The sequence below is a fragment of the Carcharodon carcharias genome, chromosome 3 (assembly GCF_017639515.1).
Source record: "Carcharodon carcharias isolate sCarCar2 chromosome 3, sCarCar2.pri, whole genome shotgun sequence".
In the NCBI taxonomy this organism is placed as follows: Eukaryota; Metazoa; Chordata; class Chondrichthyes; order Lamniformes; family Lamnidae; genus Carcharodon; species Carcharodon carcharias.
Window position 1 is genome coordinate 46,218,945 of NC_054469.1, and position 16,396 is coordinate 46,235,340.

Genomic DNA, 16,396 nt, shown 5'->3' on the forward strand with positions numbered 1-16,396 from the left:
TAGTGACTGGGTGCAGTATTGGTTATTTTATTTTTAAAAATTGGTCCTGGATACAGTAATAATGTATCTTTAGAACAGGCTGTGTGGGTTGAAATGTACAGTGGGAGGCATTCAGAGTGTGTGTGTGTGGTTAAAGCTGGACGTGCAGTGTTGTGAGCGGCCAGGGCGGGGAGACACTGGGTGGCTCCGTGTTCGCTTCCCTGATTCAGGCTCTTTCTCCGTGAAGACTGCTCTGCTCCACTCCCACAAACAGGAACAGGTGGCGGCAGGCGGAGGCGCCGCGTACAACCCGAGCGGGCTGCTCGCAACACGATACACCATGAAAACCACTTCGTTTTATGCGGCGAGGGCCGGGGCGGAATAAAGAGTCAAGTTTGCACAGGGGGGAGGAGGAGGAGGAGGAGGAGGGCGAAAAGGAAAGAAAATCTTCCTCCTGCTTTAATCTGGGCTTGGGCTGACGCTCTTCATTTCTGTTTCGGAGAGAGATCCTTGTTGTGTACATATTGTTGTTCCCGAGAGGAGTAATGAAAGTGACCGTCTGCTTCGCGAGAACCAGGGTGGTTGTTCCTTGTGGAGATGGAGCCATCACAGTGCACAGCCTGATCCAGCAAGCGGTGACCAGGTACCGCCGAGCCATCGCCAAGGTGAGTGGGGAAGAGGAGCGGAGTGGCCGCCGACACAATGTAGCGAGCGGGGCTTCACAATGTATCCAACTGACGAGCCGGGAGCAACATGGCGCTTCCTGATATTCATGCTGGATACAAGGTTTCAGCTCCCCCTGCATGAAAGGGAAGGAGGGTGAGTGGAGAGAGGAAATAAAGTACAAACCGCAGCCTCAAAGTTACTTATCCCCTCGGAACCCTTCACCTTCTGCCCAGTTTGAAGTGAAAAGTTTTTAGTAACTTTGTCCCGTAATGAGCTCGGTATTTGTTCCCTCTGCATCTCTGTCTCCTCCCTCCCCCCCAACCCCCCCTCCAAAAACATAATTGGTGTGAGGTGAAATGTGGCGTCTGAGGATTGGGAGGAGAAGGTGATACAACTCCAGCCCGAGGCTTTCCCAAGCACGGAGGCCTCGGAGAGCTTTTCTGGGAAGTGTTTTTGACAAGAGTTTGGTTTTCACGTTTTCGAACGATTTGTTGATCCGGTAGATCAGGCCCGACAGTGTGGAAAACGAAATCTCGATTTACTGAAGATCTCGAAATCGCAATTATGAATGGGAATCAAAAGTGTCTCTCTCTTCCCCCGCCCCCCCATTTCGAGCAGATCTTGCCACTGAGGCGATTAGATTAGTTGGACCATAAAGTGGATTCTTGGGGAATCAGGGCCAGAGTTTGATGGATACATAGAAATAATCGACGCAGATGTAGCTTCAAACAACAAAATAAATGAATTTGTTGTACTTTAGATGGACACATTGCTCCCCTTTAACTGGTGTCCAATTTACATGCACCTCATTACAGTAAGTAGGTTGAATTTCAGTTTAAAACTCGCTAAATGAGTTTTTTGCAAGCCTGTTGAGTAATTAGACTAGAGGTCACTTTCTTGTAAAACTGTTAAAAATTAACATGTAACCATTGGAAAATTCGGCCAATGGATCTGAAAATATTTAGTTATATTTGACATTTACATGTGCCTTCAGTACAGCTCAATTATTTTCAAGTTTCTGTGCCATTGCAGTATACTAAAAATGTGTTCAGAAGCCCATTAACGTTGTCATTCTCTTTGTATAATTTGCCCCAGCTCAAACAAGTTCAGTGTAATTTTCGCGAGCTTGTCAATTATTTTGAAGCACTCAGAACAGTTGTGACCTTGATATTGCTGTCACGTGCATCTTTTAGCACTTGGCAAAAAGCAACATTGGATGTTTCATTAGGACAGTGTTTATTGTTTACCACAAATACACTACATATCAATGAACACAATTTTTACGTTTTGCTGTCAAATCAAGTTGGTATTTAAGTGAGCTAATTGTATGCCAAGTCCATTTGAACTGAAAATGGAGGTTTGGGCCGAGTTGGGTAATAAATTGTGAGAGAAATTAAATTGCCTGCTCTATGAATGGACTATCTTTTTGATCAATAGCTGAAGCCCATAGGAGTTGTAATGGTAGATATTAGTAGAAGTCTGATGTAAATCTATTACTTCATAGTACTACATAATCATTGGTTAATCATGCTTTATATCCCTGGATCATAATTTGTGATTAATTTTCTGAAAACTTGTGTGTAATTGAATCCTCTCAGAGCTATAATGTAAAGTATTGATTGTGTTTACCTATAAGCAACACTTTTAAATATTCTAATAATTGGCTGAATAGTTTGCTTGAGGTAATCTTTTGGATTGATTTTAAAGAATACAATGACATATCCTTTATGTGTTATAATCCTTGCCACCCAGGCAGCAAGCATTCTAATGAAGCAGTATATGATTATTGAATTCTTTCATGAGAAGCTTAATTTTAAACATGTCATCATTGATTATAATCCTGGGGGTTACCATTGACCAGAAACTGAACTGGACCAGCCATATAAATACTGTGGCGACAAGATAAGGATATTCTTCAGCGAGTGACTCACCTCCTGACTCGCCAAAGCCTGTCTACAAAGCACAAGTCAGGGGTGTGATGAAATACTCTCCCCTTGCCTCGATGAGTGCAGCTCCAACAACACAAGCTCTACACCATCTAGGATAAAGCAGCTGGCTTGATGGGCACCCCCTCCACCACCTGAAACATTCACTTCCTCCATCACTGACTCAGAGTGGTAGGAGTGTGTACCATCTACAAGATGCACTGCAGCAACTCACCAAGGCTCTTTCTACATCACTTTCCAAACCAACAGCCTCAAACGCCTAGAAGGACAAGGGCATCAGATGCACAGGAAGACCACCACCTTCAAGTTCCCCACCAAACCACACACCATCCTGACTTGGAACCATATCGCTGTTCCTTAAGTGTCACTGGGTCAAAATCCAAAAGTCACTTAAAATTGGTAAATTGAATGCAGGGTTTTATATGTAAAGGCAGAAAGAATAAAAGCATGATAATGATGAATTGTGCAAGAACATTGATTAGGAAGGAAGGACCTTGTGTTTATATACAGGTAGCACTTTAGGTCTCTGAGAACATTTCAAAATACTTCATATCCATTTAATTATTTTTTAAAGTGCAGCCATTGTTGATATGTAGAGAAATGTGGTGGTTGCTTTGCGCACAGCTAGCTCTCAAAACAGTAATGAGATAAATGTTCAATTATTCTATTTCTGGTGGCCTTCATTGAGGAAAAACTTGAACAGTTGGTGAAAGCTTGCTGCTCTTGTTCGAATAGACAGACTTAATACTTGGTTTGCTGTCTCATCTGAAGATGAGCACCTCTGACAATACCATGCTTCTTCAGAAATATACTGAAATGTCAGTCTAGATGTGCACATATCTTGTGGTGGAATTTAAGTTCTCAACCCTCTCATTCAAGTGGAATAAGTCATGCAGTTTTGGATACCCCATTTTAGTCCTTCAATGGCACCTTTCAAATCTGTGATCTCTACCATCTAGAAGGACAAGGGCAGCAGACAGATGTGAAGGAAGACTGCCGCCTGCAAGTTCTCCTCCAATTCGCACACCATCCTGAATTGGAACTACATTGCTGATCTTTCACCATCACTGTAAAAAAAACCAAGGACTGCCTTCCTAACAGCACTAGGTGTACTTAAACTACATGGACTGCTGGTGTTCCCCACCACCACCTCAAGGGCAATTAGGGATTGCTAACAATGTTAACACCACATGAACTAATTGGGAAAAAAAAGCTGACTCTGGCTGAAACGTTGCCACGGAGAAAGCTACAGGGAACCATAGGCCCCGCAAATGTCTGGGTAATTCACAAGAGATGCAAAGCTTGAACAAATTACTTTTGTTTGCAGAAAACTGGTCCCTGCATATGAATGTATGTCACTTCTAGCAAGCGTCAGTGAGCCACGTTACAAGCTTGATCAAATGCCTCAGCTAGTCAGTCAAGTTTCCAATCACTCAGCACCCTTCTCTCCTGTAGTATAAATTCTTGTGAAGGTTTGAAATTTGGCATTCTTGCATTTGTCCTGATGAGTGCAAGATGAAAAGCTTTGGCAAATTGTCTCTCTTTTCAACAATATTCAAGTTCCATATTACCAGGCAACTTTTTATTTCAAACAAAGTTTTGGGAGCAGTGGAAAAGGTGCAGCTTTGATTCACTGGGATGCTGCACAAAAGATGAGGGGTTGTGGTTGGGTATTTCAACCCAGCTTGAAAAAGCAATAGTATATAATTTTAAGATGCTTTGGATGTGTAAATATTGAAAAAATATTTCTACTCAGTGAACTGGCAAGAAGGGGGCATAATTTTCAGAATGAGTTGAAGGATTATAACACAAAGAATTACATACAATTTACAGCATAGAAACAGGCCATTTAGCCTAATTGCTCTCTGCTGGTGTTTATGCTTTACATGAACCCTATCACCATTTTCTTCTGTATATTTAAACTATGAATGTCAGTCTGAACATTTTAAGAGAAAATTAGACAAGTGTCTTGGGGGGGGAGGTGTGGTGCGGTGTGGTGAGAAATGGAAATCATTAAAACTCAGCTATGATATCTGTTGTGTGCAGATAGCCTGCCAGCAGTCTCATATAGGCTCCTAACCTGATCCTTGTAAATGGTAGAGAGGGTTTAAATGATCAGGTGATGTGCCACTCAGTGTACCCAGTCTCAACCCTGTTCTTGTACTCAGTATCTATATTTCTCATGGGATATTGGAAAGGGAGCTGAACACTTTGGGCCCATCTACCCCATTCTTAGCGTGATGGAGGAAATACTTGAAGATGGCTGAGTCAAGGACTTTTCCATGATGAACTCTTGCTGTGATGTCCTGGGGCTGAAATGACTGGTCTCTAAAAACAACCATCTCTCATTTGAATCAAATATGACTCTTTGGATTTGAGGGTTTTAGTGTTAGATTTTGCTTGGGCCCCTTGATGGCATGTTCAATCAAATGCTGCCCTAAATGTCAAGGCCACTATCCTTGCCTCTCCTCTAGCATTAATCTTGATCCAAGTCCGGATCAGAGTATTTCTGGTGAAACCCAAACAATATCAATAAGCATGAAGCGTCTCCTGATTGCACTATTGATGTCCCTTCCATGATTTCAGCTGTATGCTTAATGTCAATTTTTGTCATTTATCCTACTATTTCTTGCTCCCTTATTCTGGAAGCATAATCACAGAACCAGTTTCTTTTCCACCATTCTCTCAGTAGAATAAAGTGAACCAGCTCACAGCTGCCAATTTCCAGAATTCAGCCTAAAAAGGTGCAAGCGTACAAATGATAAGATTCCCCATGTTCAAGTACATATTCCAACAAACCTAGCTCAGAAGGTGATGGTGGACCCAACTTTTGGATAACTAGCTTCAGGCAACACAGTCAGTAAGATTACTCCCCAACCCAAAAAGGCTTTGCTAGTGGCATTTTGTATAGATTCTTTCAAAAAAAACGGAATATTAATGTTGTGGTGGCATTCCAGCAGTTCTTGTTCCTGGCATAAAGCAAGGTCTGACTAAAGCTGCTTTTATTCTGCCGCTGCTTTAGTTCAAATTCCAAGAGACTGTTTTCTGCAAGCCAGATTCTGGCATGTACACTACTAAATCTAGTTCTCTTAGCCTGGCAGACTCATAAGCCAGGTATTTCACCAGCATAGAGGTAGATTTAAACAGCAATTCTGATGGTCCTACTCTGCATAATTTTCTGGAAAACAAACAGACCAGTAAGGTAATACTCATATTGTATAAACACATAAACACTGAGCAGGGACACAGGGATGCAGTGGCATAGTGATATTGTCGCTGGACTAGAGATCCAGAGGCCCAGGGTTAAAGAACAGTATGGGGGAAAAAAACACCTCACTGAAATACATTAAACCCTTAGTAATATTTTAAATATTTAAACAAAAACTAGTTTATCACCCAGCCACATTTTAACCATGTTCAACATCCAAAACTAATCCCACAGAAAGCTAAGATAATTTATATTCTGCACAAATACTGACACAAAATGTGTTAGAAGAAAATATTGCTCAAATCAAATTCTTGTTTAAAGAAAGGCTTGTAACAAAATGAATCAGTTGTTTTTTTTAAGCTGTGTTATGGTTTCAGCAGGCAATGTCCGAGAATTTGCAACATCTCGTAATTACATTTCCCAGTTATGTTTTTTTTTACAAACTATTTTAAGTTGCTGTAATCCTGAATAATTCACATCATTCCCTGTTCAATGCCATACATGCCCTTTCTCACGCTTTAGCCAAAAGGATGAACTAACAATTGTGTCGATTCTAGTCTGTAAAAAAGTTTGGAAAAAAAAAGGACAGGTTACCTCCATTTTGCTTTCCTCACTTGTCTGTGGAAAAAGAGTCTTGCATCCAGTCAGTGCCTTCACAGTGTTCGGAATACCGCCAAAGAAAAATCATGGAAATACACTTGCATCAATTGCCACTCTATAAAGCATTGAACATTAGCAAACTGCCTTAATGGCATGCTAATGGAACAAGGCAGCACAATTTGCAAGCTTATGCATACTTAAATATTCTACTTTGGAAAAATCAACATTTAAAAAGTACATTCATTAGTGGGCAGCAAGACCACACTTGTGTTATCAATATGAACACGTCACATTTTCCAAGCTACGTTTCTTATCCATGCTGTTGGGGTCAGCACCTAGCAGAGACCAAGCAATTTACCTCAAGTGAGAGAAAGCAGAGCCAGATTGTGGATTGTCCTAGTTAAACATAATTATTATTCACAGTATTAATACAACCCTTCTCTCCTGCTTAACTGTTGGCTTACTGACCTAGTGATCTAAACGGAACTTCCAACTATCCTAAACAACAAAAAGGAGGGCAGGAGTTAGATTTGCAAATATAATCCAAGAGTTTAAGATTCACTGGCAACTTAAGCTTTGCTCCCAACATTTAGGAAATCTGATGTCTCAGAATTTTGACTGTATATTAATTAAAAGCATCTTCTTCAGAAGCAACCCTCTCTGCTCATAACATCTATCCACATACATAGTCCAGCTAGTTTCTAACTCTTATATCCTGTAATATCACTTGATGTGGATTTCCAAAGAAAGTAAATTAGGGCATCAAACAAGCTTTGAAACAGACTTCAACCAATTTCAACTAACCAATTTCAACCAAATATTTACACAGAACAAGTTCTTTTTTCGATGATATTCCTTAATGATCACCAACTCAAATGCATCTTTGAGTACGTAGCTTGAACACAAAACAAAAGTGACCACCAAAAGGAATGATCTGAAAAAGAATCCAGTTTTCTTTGCATTAGCCATCAATAACATACACCATATAAACTGAGGTTATTTGGCAGAAATTTGGATGCTGGAATGGAAGAGTTATGGTTCTGGGTAAGCAGGATTTCCTTTCTTGTTCATGGCTGTTCCTATGTCCTAATGCAAATGCCCAGTACTGAAAAATTCATTTGCAGTATTTAAAAAAAAAACGTTGCACTCTATATTGCCTGTGAGACAGTGTTTTATGAATAAGACCAAATTCAAAATTAGGAACCATCAGTAATCTATTTATTAGCATTATACTTATGTGCTTTACTGATGCTGTTATTAATCATTTAAAACCATTTTGAACAGAGCAAAGGAGAAAGATGGTTCTGCCACTGTTCAATTAAAATTTGCATTCCCAATCACATCTACCTGCAGAACCAAACAAGGCTTAAGCAGCTCTGAGTGGCAAGAATTAATCAACATATGACAAAAATAGGTGCCAGAAAATTAATTCCATTTTGGAAGACCACCAGACGGTTAATACTTGAACTATACTTTTAGATTTTAGGTTCCAGGGAATCAGACGTGCTCAGAATATATACCCTTCAATGTGCCTGTTCAATTAAATATGTGGACTATTTAATTCAAATAGTGAGAACCATTACACTTAAAAGATATGTCACACACCTCTTACTACATTCTTGCTGTTGGTGCCACTTGTGCAGTGTTGCTGCATTTTAATTTTTTCCTTACTTTAATTTACCTTTTGAGAAGGACTGCAATAAAATACAGGAAGACATTTGTCCATATTGAAATTCATTTGCCAATTACATGGTCATTCTTCAAATTATGACCGTCTTCCTGTAAGAGGTAGCATATTTAGGAAGAATGAGAAGGATAGATACTACTTAAGAAAAAAAAATGTGTTAATGGTGTAGAGGAGCAAAAGGATCTCGGGTTATAGACACAGTGGTGATGAATAAGTACACACAAAAAAACTGGGGTTCATTTCCAAACGGATAGAATTGAAAAGCAGAGAAGTTATGTTAAACTGGCATAGAACCTTAGTTAGGACATTCTGGATGTACTGCGAACAGTTCTGTTTTGTGTTATAAAAACAACAGAGGCACTGGAGAATGCCCAAAAAAGATTGACGAGGGGGGTACCAAAACTGAGAGGTTATACCCATCAGGAAAGATTGAACAGGTCTGTGGTTCTTTTCTTCAGAAAAGAGAGGACTGAAAGATGACCTGATAGAGATCTTTAAGGTTGTAAAAGGGTTTGATGAAGTTAGATATAGAGTTGTATCCGCTTGGAAATATCAGCACCAGGCACCATAAATATCAGATAGTCACTAATAGAAAATTCAAGAGAAAGTTCTTTATCCACTAGATAGATAGTAAGTGGAACAAGAAGTTGAGGTGATTTGTATAGATGCTAAATAAATACCTTTCTATGGCTTTCTCCATTAAATGTTGAGTGAGTTAGAGAGGGAAGGGTGAGTGGAGGTTATTGAGGAACATAAATACTGGCACAGACCTGTTGGGCCAAATGGCCTGTTTCTGTGCTGTAAATAATCTGCAATGCTAGGTATGATGGTAAACTATGAATATCATGGATCATCTGAGGAAGTCTGACCAGGGTTGAACAATGAAAACTGTAATGTCAGTTTGTTGTCTGAAAGCCTTGCTGGTCCAGGGAAGGAAAGATAAGAAGGGGGAGGAATCATGCCACAAAATACTTTTTTTAAAAATAGAAAACTATTACCTGCAGATATTCACCACTGGGAGATTAAATGATAATGTCCTTGGTAGTAGAAATTGGAGATGGTTATTGGAAGGAACAGGACTGATGGTTTAACTACATTTCATTTTTCCATAATTATATTCATAAGTATATCCCCAGATGTTCCACACTATTATCCATTTAAATTTTTATTATTCCTAAAATATTTCTGTGTAATTAATATTTTTTTTAAATTGGCTATTCCTTGAAGATGTTAAAGAGAGACCATCTTGCCATCAGCCCCCTAATTGCCATGTTTTAAGAGATGATTCAAAATACTATAGGGTACAATATTAATCAGGTGAACACCGAAACAGAATAAACCCCTCAAGACTGCATTCAATTAGACCATGGCTGATCTGTACCTTAACTCCATTTATCTACCATTGTTCCACAGCACAGAACAGCAAGTGGCAAAAAGTACATTTGGCAACAGATTTTATGCTAATCATTTCCATTTCCCACATCAGTAATTCGTGGCCTTTGTGAATGAGATTGCGACTAAATGTTTCATGCTGCGGCTCACCAGGAACCAAGATGAGGTTGTCCAAGTTTATTTCACCTCAGACCCTTGCAGCTATCTATCTGAACTAGAATACAGCTCGTGGATGTAACAGAAAAGCAGTTATTATATGCAATATATATATTTTAATGGACAATATCAACAGGATTTAAACATTAGTAGTTTCATGCTTTGTAGCCAATTAATAGCCAACAAGTCCATTTCCTAACAATTAAATTGAGAAAACCAAAACGTCTGAGATCTAAAGTGAACAAATTACAAGACATGGGGCTAAGGGGAGTAGGGTGATCCATTGCCTCCATTGTCAAATAACCTTATAGCTGAAGTGAACATTTGACAACCAGCTGGTTTTGTAGAGCTAAGATATTACAAGACAAATAAAAAGAGAAAACCTAAAAATATTTGGCTAAAAGATCACCCTACCAGTGATCTGCATCCAAGAATTAGGAGAATGGCTATGAGATGTTGTGGTATGTGAGAACAAAGCAGACAGTGAGAGTAGCTTGAAGCAGTCATGAATCAGTGTGGATGAGTTCTATTTTTAAGCATACTCAAAAATCAAACAAAAATCAAGTTTGCAACTTTTGCTTTGAACAAGGATCTCAAGTACAGAAATAGCAATATATATTTCATGGAATTAATCTACCCTGGATAGGCAAATTTTGGACTCTTATCATAGCCAGCTTAACATGAAATTTGAACCATTTTGATACATAGTTGAATCCCATATCCAATTCAGAAGCTCAATTTGGCAAACAAAACTTAGCGCTTTACTTTTAAAAATACCAAACAACCAGATAATTGTAATTACCTACTCTACTCTTAAGAATAGTTTGCTATATTTTGGCCAAGTTAAGTAAATCAACTAAGTATAAATAAAAAGCAAAATACTGCAAATGCTAGAAATCCACAATAAAAACAACAGAAAATGCTACAAATACTCAGCAGGTCAGGCAGCATCTAAACAAACCATTAGAAGTAGGAACAGGAATAGATCATATGGCCTATGAAGAAAGAAACAGAGTTAACATTTCAGATCAATGGCCTTTTGACAGAACTACGAAAAGTTAAGGTTTTAGACAAGAAAAAGGGAGGGGGAAGAAGGTGGGGTAAAAGAACAAAAGGGAAAGTCTGTGAGATGGTGGAAGGCCAAAGGACAAATTAAAACAAAAGATGGTCTAGAGGAGGCATGAATGACAGAACGATGAACAGCCGCTGTCTGAAAGCAAAACTAGAAAAAGGAAACAAAATGGGAACAGACATTACACACTGGAATTGTTGAACTCGATGATTCAAGAGGGCTATTCCATGCCTAATTGAAAGACAAAGTGCCGTTCCTCAGGCTTATGTTGAGCTTCATCAGAAAACTGCAAGAGGTAGAGGGGAGAGAAGTCAGCATGAGAGCAAGGTGGAGAATTGAATTGTCAGGCAACGAGAAGCTCAGAGTCATGTTTGTGGACTGAACAAAGGTGTTCCACAAAGTGGTCAGCGCAGTTTAGAGCAGACCTCACTGGGTGCAAAATACAGCAGACTGAATGGCGAGGAGTACACATAAATCACTGTTTGACCTGGAAGGAGTGTTTGGGGCCTTGGATGGTGAGAAAATCTGAGGCAAAAGGGCAGGTGTTGCACTTCCTGCGTTTGGACGGAAAGGTGCCATGGGAAGGAGAGTAGGTGTAGAGGGTGACTGAGTAGTAGACCAGGGTGTCAGAGGGAATGGTCCCTTTGGAATGAAGTAGAAGGGAAGATCTTTCTGTGGTGGCATCACCCTGGCGGTGACGGAGGATGATCTGATGAATACGGAAGCTGGTGAGGTTTAAGTTGAGGACAAGGGGGAACCCTATCTGATTCTGGCAAGGAGGATAAGAGATGAGAGCAAAAATGGGGCAGAAGTGGTCAAGGTCTCTGTCAACTATTGGTGGAAAGAATCTCCAGTTGGGGATAAAAGGTGATATATCAGATGCAATGAAGATAGGGAAATTGGAAGAATGAAGCAGAGCCCTTACATGAAGCAGTGTAGGAAATGTATGAGGAAGTGCAGTCAAGTGGCAGCCAGTGGGTTTATAGTAAATATTGTTCGATTGTCTCTATTTCTGGGAACAAGCTGAGAAGTTGAGGAAGGGAAGGGAAAGTCAGCAATGGACCATGTGAAGAATAGAGAAAGGTGGAAATTGGAAGGAAAGTTGATGAAATTTTCCAGTTCAGGCTGATATGTTCAACGTGAGAACAAGTTCAGCCTGACAGAGGGTGGTGGTGGTGAACGTAGCCTAGTTGAGCCACTGTTCAAGGGAATAATTATGCTCCTATAGAAAAAGTACTTAGAGATTCACTGAGTTCAGACTTACACTGACAAAAAGATGGCTTGAATAAAAATTAATTCTAGAGGATGGCACATATTTGAATATTACTATTGCAGCTTATCCAACTGAATGGTTCTCAGCATAGTTTTCTTCACAACAAATATTCAGCAAAACACTCCACTGGTGAGGAGTTTCCCCTCCTCTCCTGAAGATGTTGATTTATGCTGGTGCAGTCAGCTGGCATCTGCCCAAGAGAGTGCCATGGGATACTTTACATCCATCTGAAGGGTGATTTCATCTCTCAAGTAAACATAGACACCATTGACAAAATAGCCCTCCCTCAATGTCCATCTGGATCATATACCCAAACCTCTTGAGTGGGGCTTGAACCTTGGCCATTTGTAGGTAGGAGTGCTCCCACAAACCCAGAGCTGACTGTGGTTTATATCCAAGTGCAATGATCAGTATTTCATTATTCCTATGTTGCTGTGAAGTTGGAGGAAATGTTGTTTTAGGAGGGCAAAAAGGCAAAGTTAATTAGAAATGCAAGGACTGGGGAGGCTAAATAATCTGAGATTTGCTTGGTTCATTTTGATAACTGAATTCTGCCTGACAACAAACTCCTCTTTGTCCTTTTGTCTATGACATCTTTTGGCTATCTCCACCTATCACTGGCCCTCTATCCAGCTCTACCTGTGTTCTCTCCCCCCCCCACCCCACCCCAAAACCAGCTTATGTTTCACCTCTTTTCTGTTTTCCCTTAGTTCTGTTGAAGAGTCATACGGACTCGAAACGTTAACTCTCCGCAGATGCTGTCAGACCTGCTGAGTTTTTCCAAGTATTTTTGTTTTTGTTTTGGATTTCCAGCAACTGCAGTTTTTTGCTTTTATCTTGGGTGGCTTGGTTGTTAAAGGGTGTCCAGGTTATTTATCTGAGAAGAAGGTGCAAGATTTGCATACCTGTTGACAGTGGCGAGGCCATTTGTGATGTCTGCGGGTAGACTTTTAGTCTCCAATTCTCACAGGGAGGTGTTAGGAATGTCAGATTTTATAAATGATTATACCTTAAATTGACTTTGAGAGCGGAACAGGTCATAGAAAGCCATTGTAGTCTTGGCTCGCAGGGTTTTCTTAAGATATCCTTGAACCTCTCAGACAGGTTAGTTTGCAAGAATTTGAGAGAGAGAACAGAGAGATAGAGTATCCATTCTCTATTGTTCACCAAGCAGAATGCAGGTGGGAGCTTGTGCTCCAATTGATGAGACCAGATTTGTGAGCTTTTAAATAAGTCTGGGAGATACACCTACCTTTAACTAGAGGGAGGAATCTCCAGGATAACCCTCACCGTGAAAATCAGTTCATGGATTAGAAGCTATCCAGCTGAAAAAGGAATAAAGAAACAAGTCATTGGGAGCTGAGAATAGCTTTGGACTGGTTCCTGGAAAATGAAGTGTCCATTTAAGGAGAAAAGTCATGTATAAACGTGAAATAGGGTTTTCAGTCGTTTCAAAAATTAAATGGGGAAAATTTAAGAGTTAGTTGGGTGCTGAAATTATGTTTAAGCAATTTGCTTTTAGTTTGTTATGGTAAAAATATAGATGCATATACTGTGGCGACAAGAGCAGGTCAGAGGCGGAATTCTGTAGCGAGTAACCTGCCTTCTGACTCCAAAATCTGGTCACCATCTACAAGGCACATGTCAGGATGTGTTGGAGTCCTCTCCACTTGCCTTGATGAGTACAGCTCCAACAACACTCAAGAAACTGGGCACCATCCAGGACAAAGCAGCCCGCTACACTGGCACTGCACCCACCACCTTCAACATTCATTCCCTCCACCATCGACGCACAGTGGTGCAGTGTGTACCATCTACAAGATGCAATGCAGCAACTCACCTTGGCTCCATCAACAGCACCTTCCAAACCTGTGATCTCGACCACCTAGAAGGACAAGGGCAGCAGATGCATGAGAATACTGCTACTGCAAGTTCCCCTCCAAGTCACACACTATCTGACTTGGAACTATATCGTCATTCCTTCACTATTACTGGGTCAAAATCCTGGAATTCCCCCTCTAACAGCACTGTGGGTGTGCCTACACTATGTGGACTACAGTGGCTCAAGAAGGAGGTTCATCACCACCTTCTCAAGGGGAACTAGGGATGGGCATAGCCAATGACACCCACATCCCACGAATGAATGAAAAAAAGTACAATTCTTAAAACTTGAAGTCTTGTCATGTGATTTAGGGAAATTCAAATATCTAGTATTCTGTCTCTAAAGGGATCATAACATGGAAGAGAGAGGGATGTGGAAGGTCAAATTATAAAGCCATGCAATTCTGTTCATGTAACAGAGCCATTGTGATAATTTTCACATTAAAAAAAATAATTTCTTAAGTTTATTTTGCTTCCGTCTTAACTTCAATTATAGTAATTTATTTTCTCTCCGAATATTTAAAGGTGAATGGAATCAGTGATTTTAACCTATTGGTTTTCTGTTGTGTGAGTGATTGATTCCTTACCTGCTTGCTGTCATCACTGTTGCTACACACCAAGACATCCCCTTGTCTTGGTGCCAAATCTCTACCATTGTTGGGAAAGGGGAAATTCACACCACAGAGATCACTAAGTCTTTGTGTGTAGCTTTCTTCAAGGTCAGCGGAGAGCACCTTTGCTTCACTGTTGACAAGAAAATCTGGGCCAAAAATCTAAGCTAGTCTGTGCTTATTGTTAATGTTGCAAATACTGTGACAATTGAGTGCATGATCTGGCTGTGCTTAAGACTCCTGATACTAATCGGGGAAAGGTTATGGCATGTATATGGGAGAACTATATGGAAGGGATAAGTAGCCTGCACTTAGGTTTATTCACAAAACTCAATATAACATATGTTGAAGACAGACTGGCTCCAGCTTTTCCTTTGCCAGATGGATGCTCACTTCATTAACACTTAATGCTGATGATATTTTGCAGAATTGCAAACCATTCTTTAGACAGGTCATTCTATTAAGTCTCTAATATTTTTCTGATGTATCTGCAAAAACAAAATGACCTTAACAGCTCCATGATAAGAATCAAAGTTAATTGGGGCCAGTTGTGTCAAAGTAATTTTAAGTGTGGATTTTGATTGATCTTGTTAGGCTTTTATGTCTGGATGCTTTTGCTATGGCTCAGATTTGAATTGGGGAAATTTCTTTGTCTCTAGCTGGACTTGTACTTTGCATTCTGTCCACAAGAAGCAGACAAGGTCATCAGTAATGAAATGAAAACAGAAAGTGCTGGAAAAACTCAGCAGGTCTGGCAGCATCTGTGCAGAGGGAAACAGAGTTAATGTTTTGAGTTGAATATGACTCTTTATCAGTAATGAAGTTCTGTTTGATGGGCAGCATCATTATAGTAATATAATTTTGATAATTTGAAAAATTGCATTTCAGTCTATGTGTTTACACAATGTGAAATGTGGGAGAGAAATGCAAATTATTCCCATTACTTACTGTAAGTATGAACACTTAATAATTTGTGTGCTTGACTTCAAAGGTGAGGTAGGATGTATCAATGTTCCATGTCCGGCCATTAGAATTTATTTATTCTGTATCAAACTCTTTGGTTGTTTAGATGTTTCACGTATAACGTCTCAATTACAAGCACTTGTATTTATATAGTGCTTTTAACATAGCAAGACGTTTAAAGGTGTTTCATAGGATAGGCACTTGAAGGCAATAAACTTGCAGGGCAAAAGGGTAGAGTGGGGATTGGGACTGACACTGAGATTGGGATTAACACTGAGCCATTTAAGGAGATATGTGGGCAGATGACCAAAAGCTTAGTCATAGAGGTTGGTTTAAGTTGTGTCTTGAAGGGGGAAGGAGTTTTAGGGAGAGAACTCCAGAACATACAGCCTTGGCTAGTTCAAGGTCAGGCTACCAATGTTGGAGGGATTAAATGTGGGGATGCTCAACAGGCCAGAATTGGAGGTGCACAGATATCTTGAAGGGTTGTGATGAGAGATCAACAATTTGAAATGTAAACTCTGTTCCTGTCTCCACAGATGCTGCCCGAGGGGAGTATTTCCAGCAATTTCTCTTTATATCTTGGAGGTTGTAGGGGATTAGAGATAGGGAGGGGCGAGGCTCTAGTGAAATTTGAAAACAGGGATAAGAATTTTAAACTCAAGTAATTAACCTTGTTTAACTGGGAGCCAGTGTTGGTCAGTGAGCAAAGGAGTGGATGACTGATTGGGCTTTGCTGCAGTTAGGACATAGGCAAGTGTTGGATGAACTCAAATATATGGAGGGTAGAACCTGAAAGGATGGCCAGGAATCCTAAAAGGTAAGTCAAAAAACTGATATAATACAAGGAAATAAGTGAAATATATTCATCCAAATAGACATTCATTTCAAGAAAAACTGAAAACATCAGTATGAAAGGGTTATATTTAACTGCTTCTAGCCTCTATGGAGTTCCCTTAAGT

At 40.0% G+C, this 16,396-nt stretch overlaps 1 protein-coding gene across 5 annotated transcripts in view; it reads left to right on the forward strand.

Annotated features, from left to right (window-relative positions):
* Nucleotides 1-235: 235 nt before the first annotated feature.
* pard3aa (par-3 family cell polarity regulator alpha, a) overlaps nucleotides 236-16,396 on the forward strand; it is a 799,897-nt gene continuing 783,736 nt past the window's right edge. For 3 of the 5 annotated variants that reach the window (XM_041183910.1, XM_041183913.1, XM_041183911.1), the window contains exon 1: nucleotides 238-644. In XM_041183910.1, the coding sequence (XP_041039844.1) occupies nucleotides 525-644 (120 nt within the window). In that variant the 5' untranslated portion in view covers nucleotides 238-524. Of the gene's footprint in view, nucleotides 645-16,396 lie in introns of all 5 variants that reach the window. The other 2 variants (XM_041183914.1, XM_041183912.1) reach the window with 2 other exon arrangements.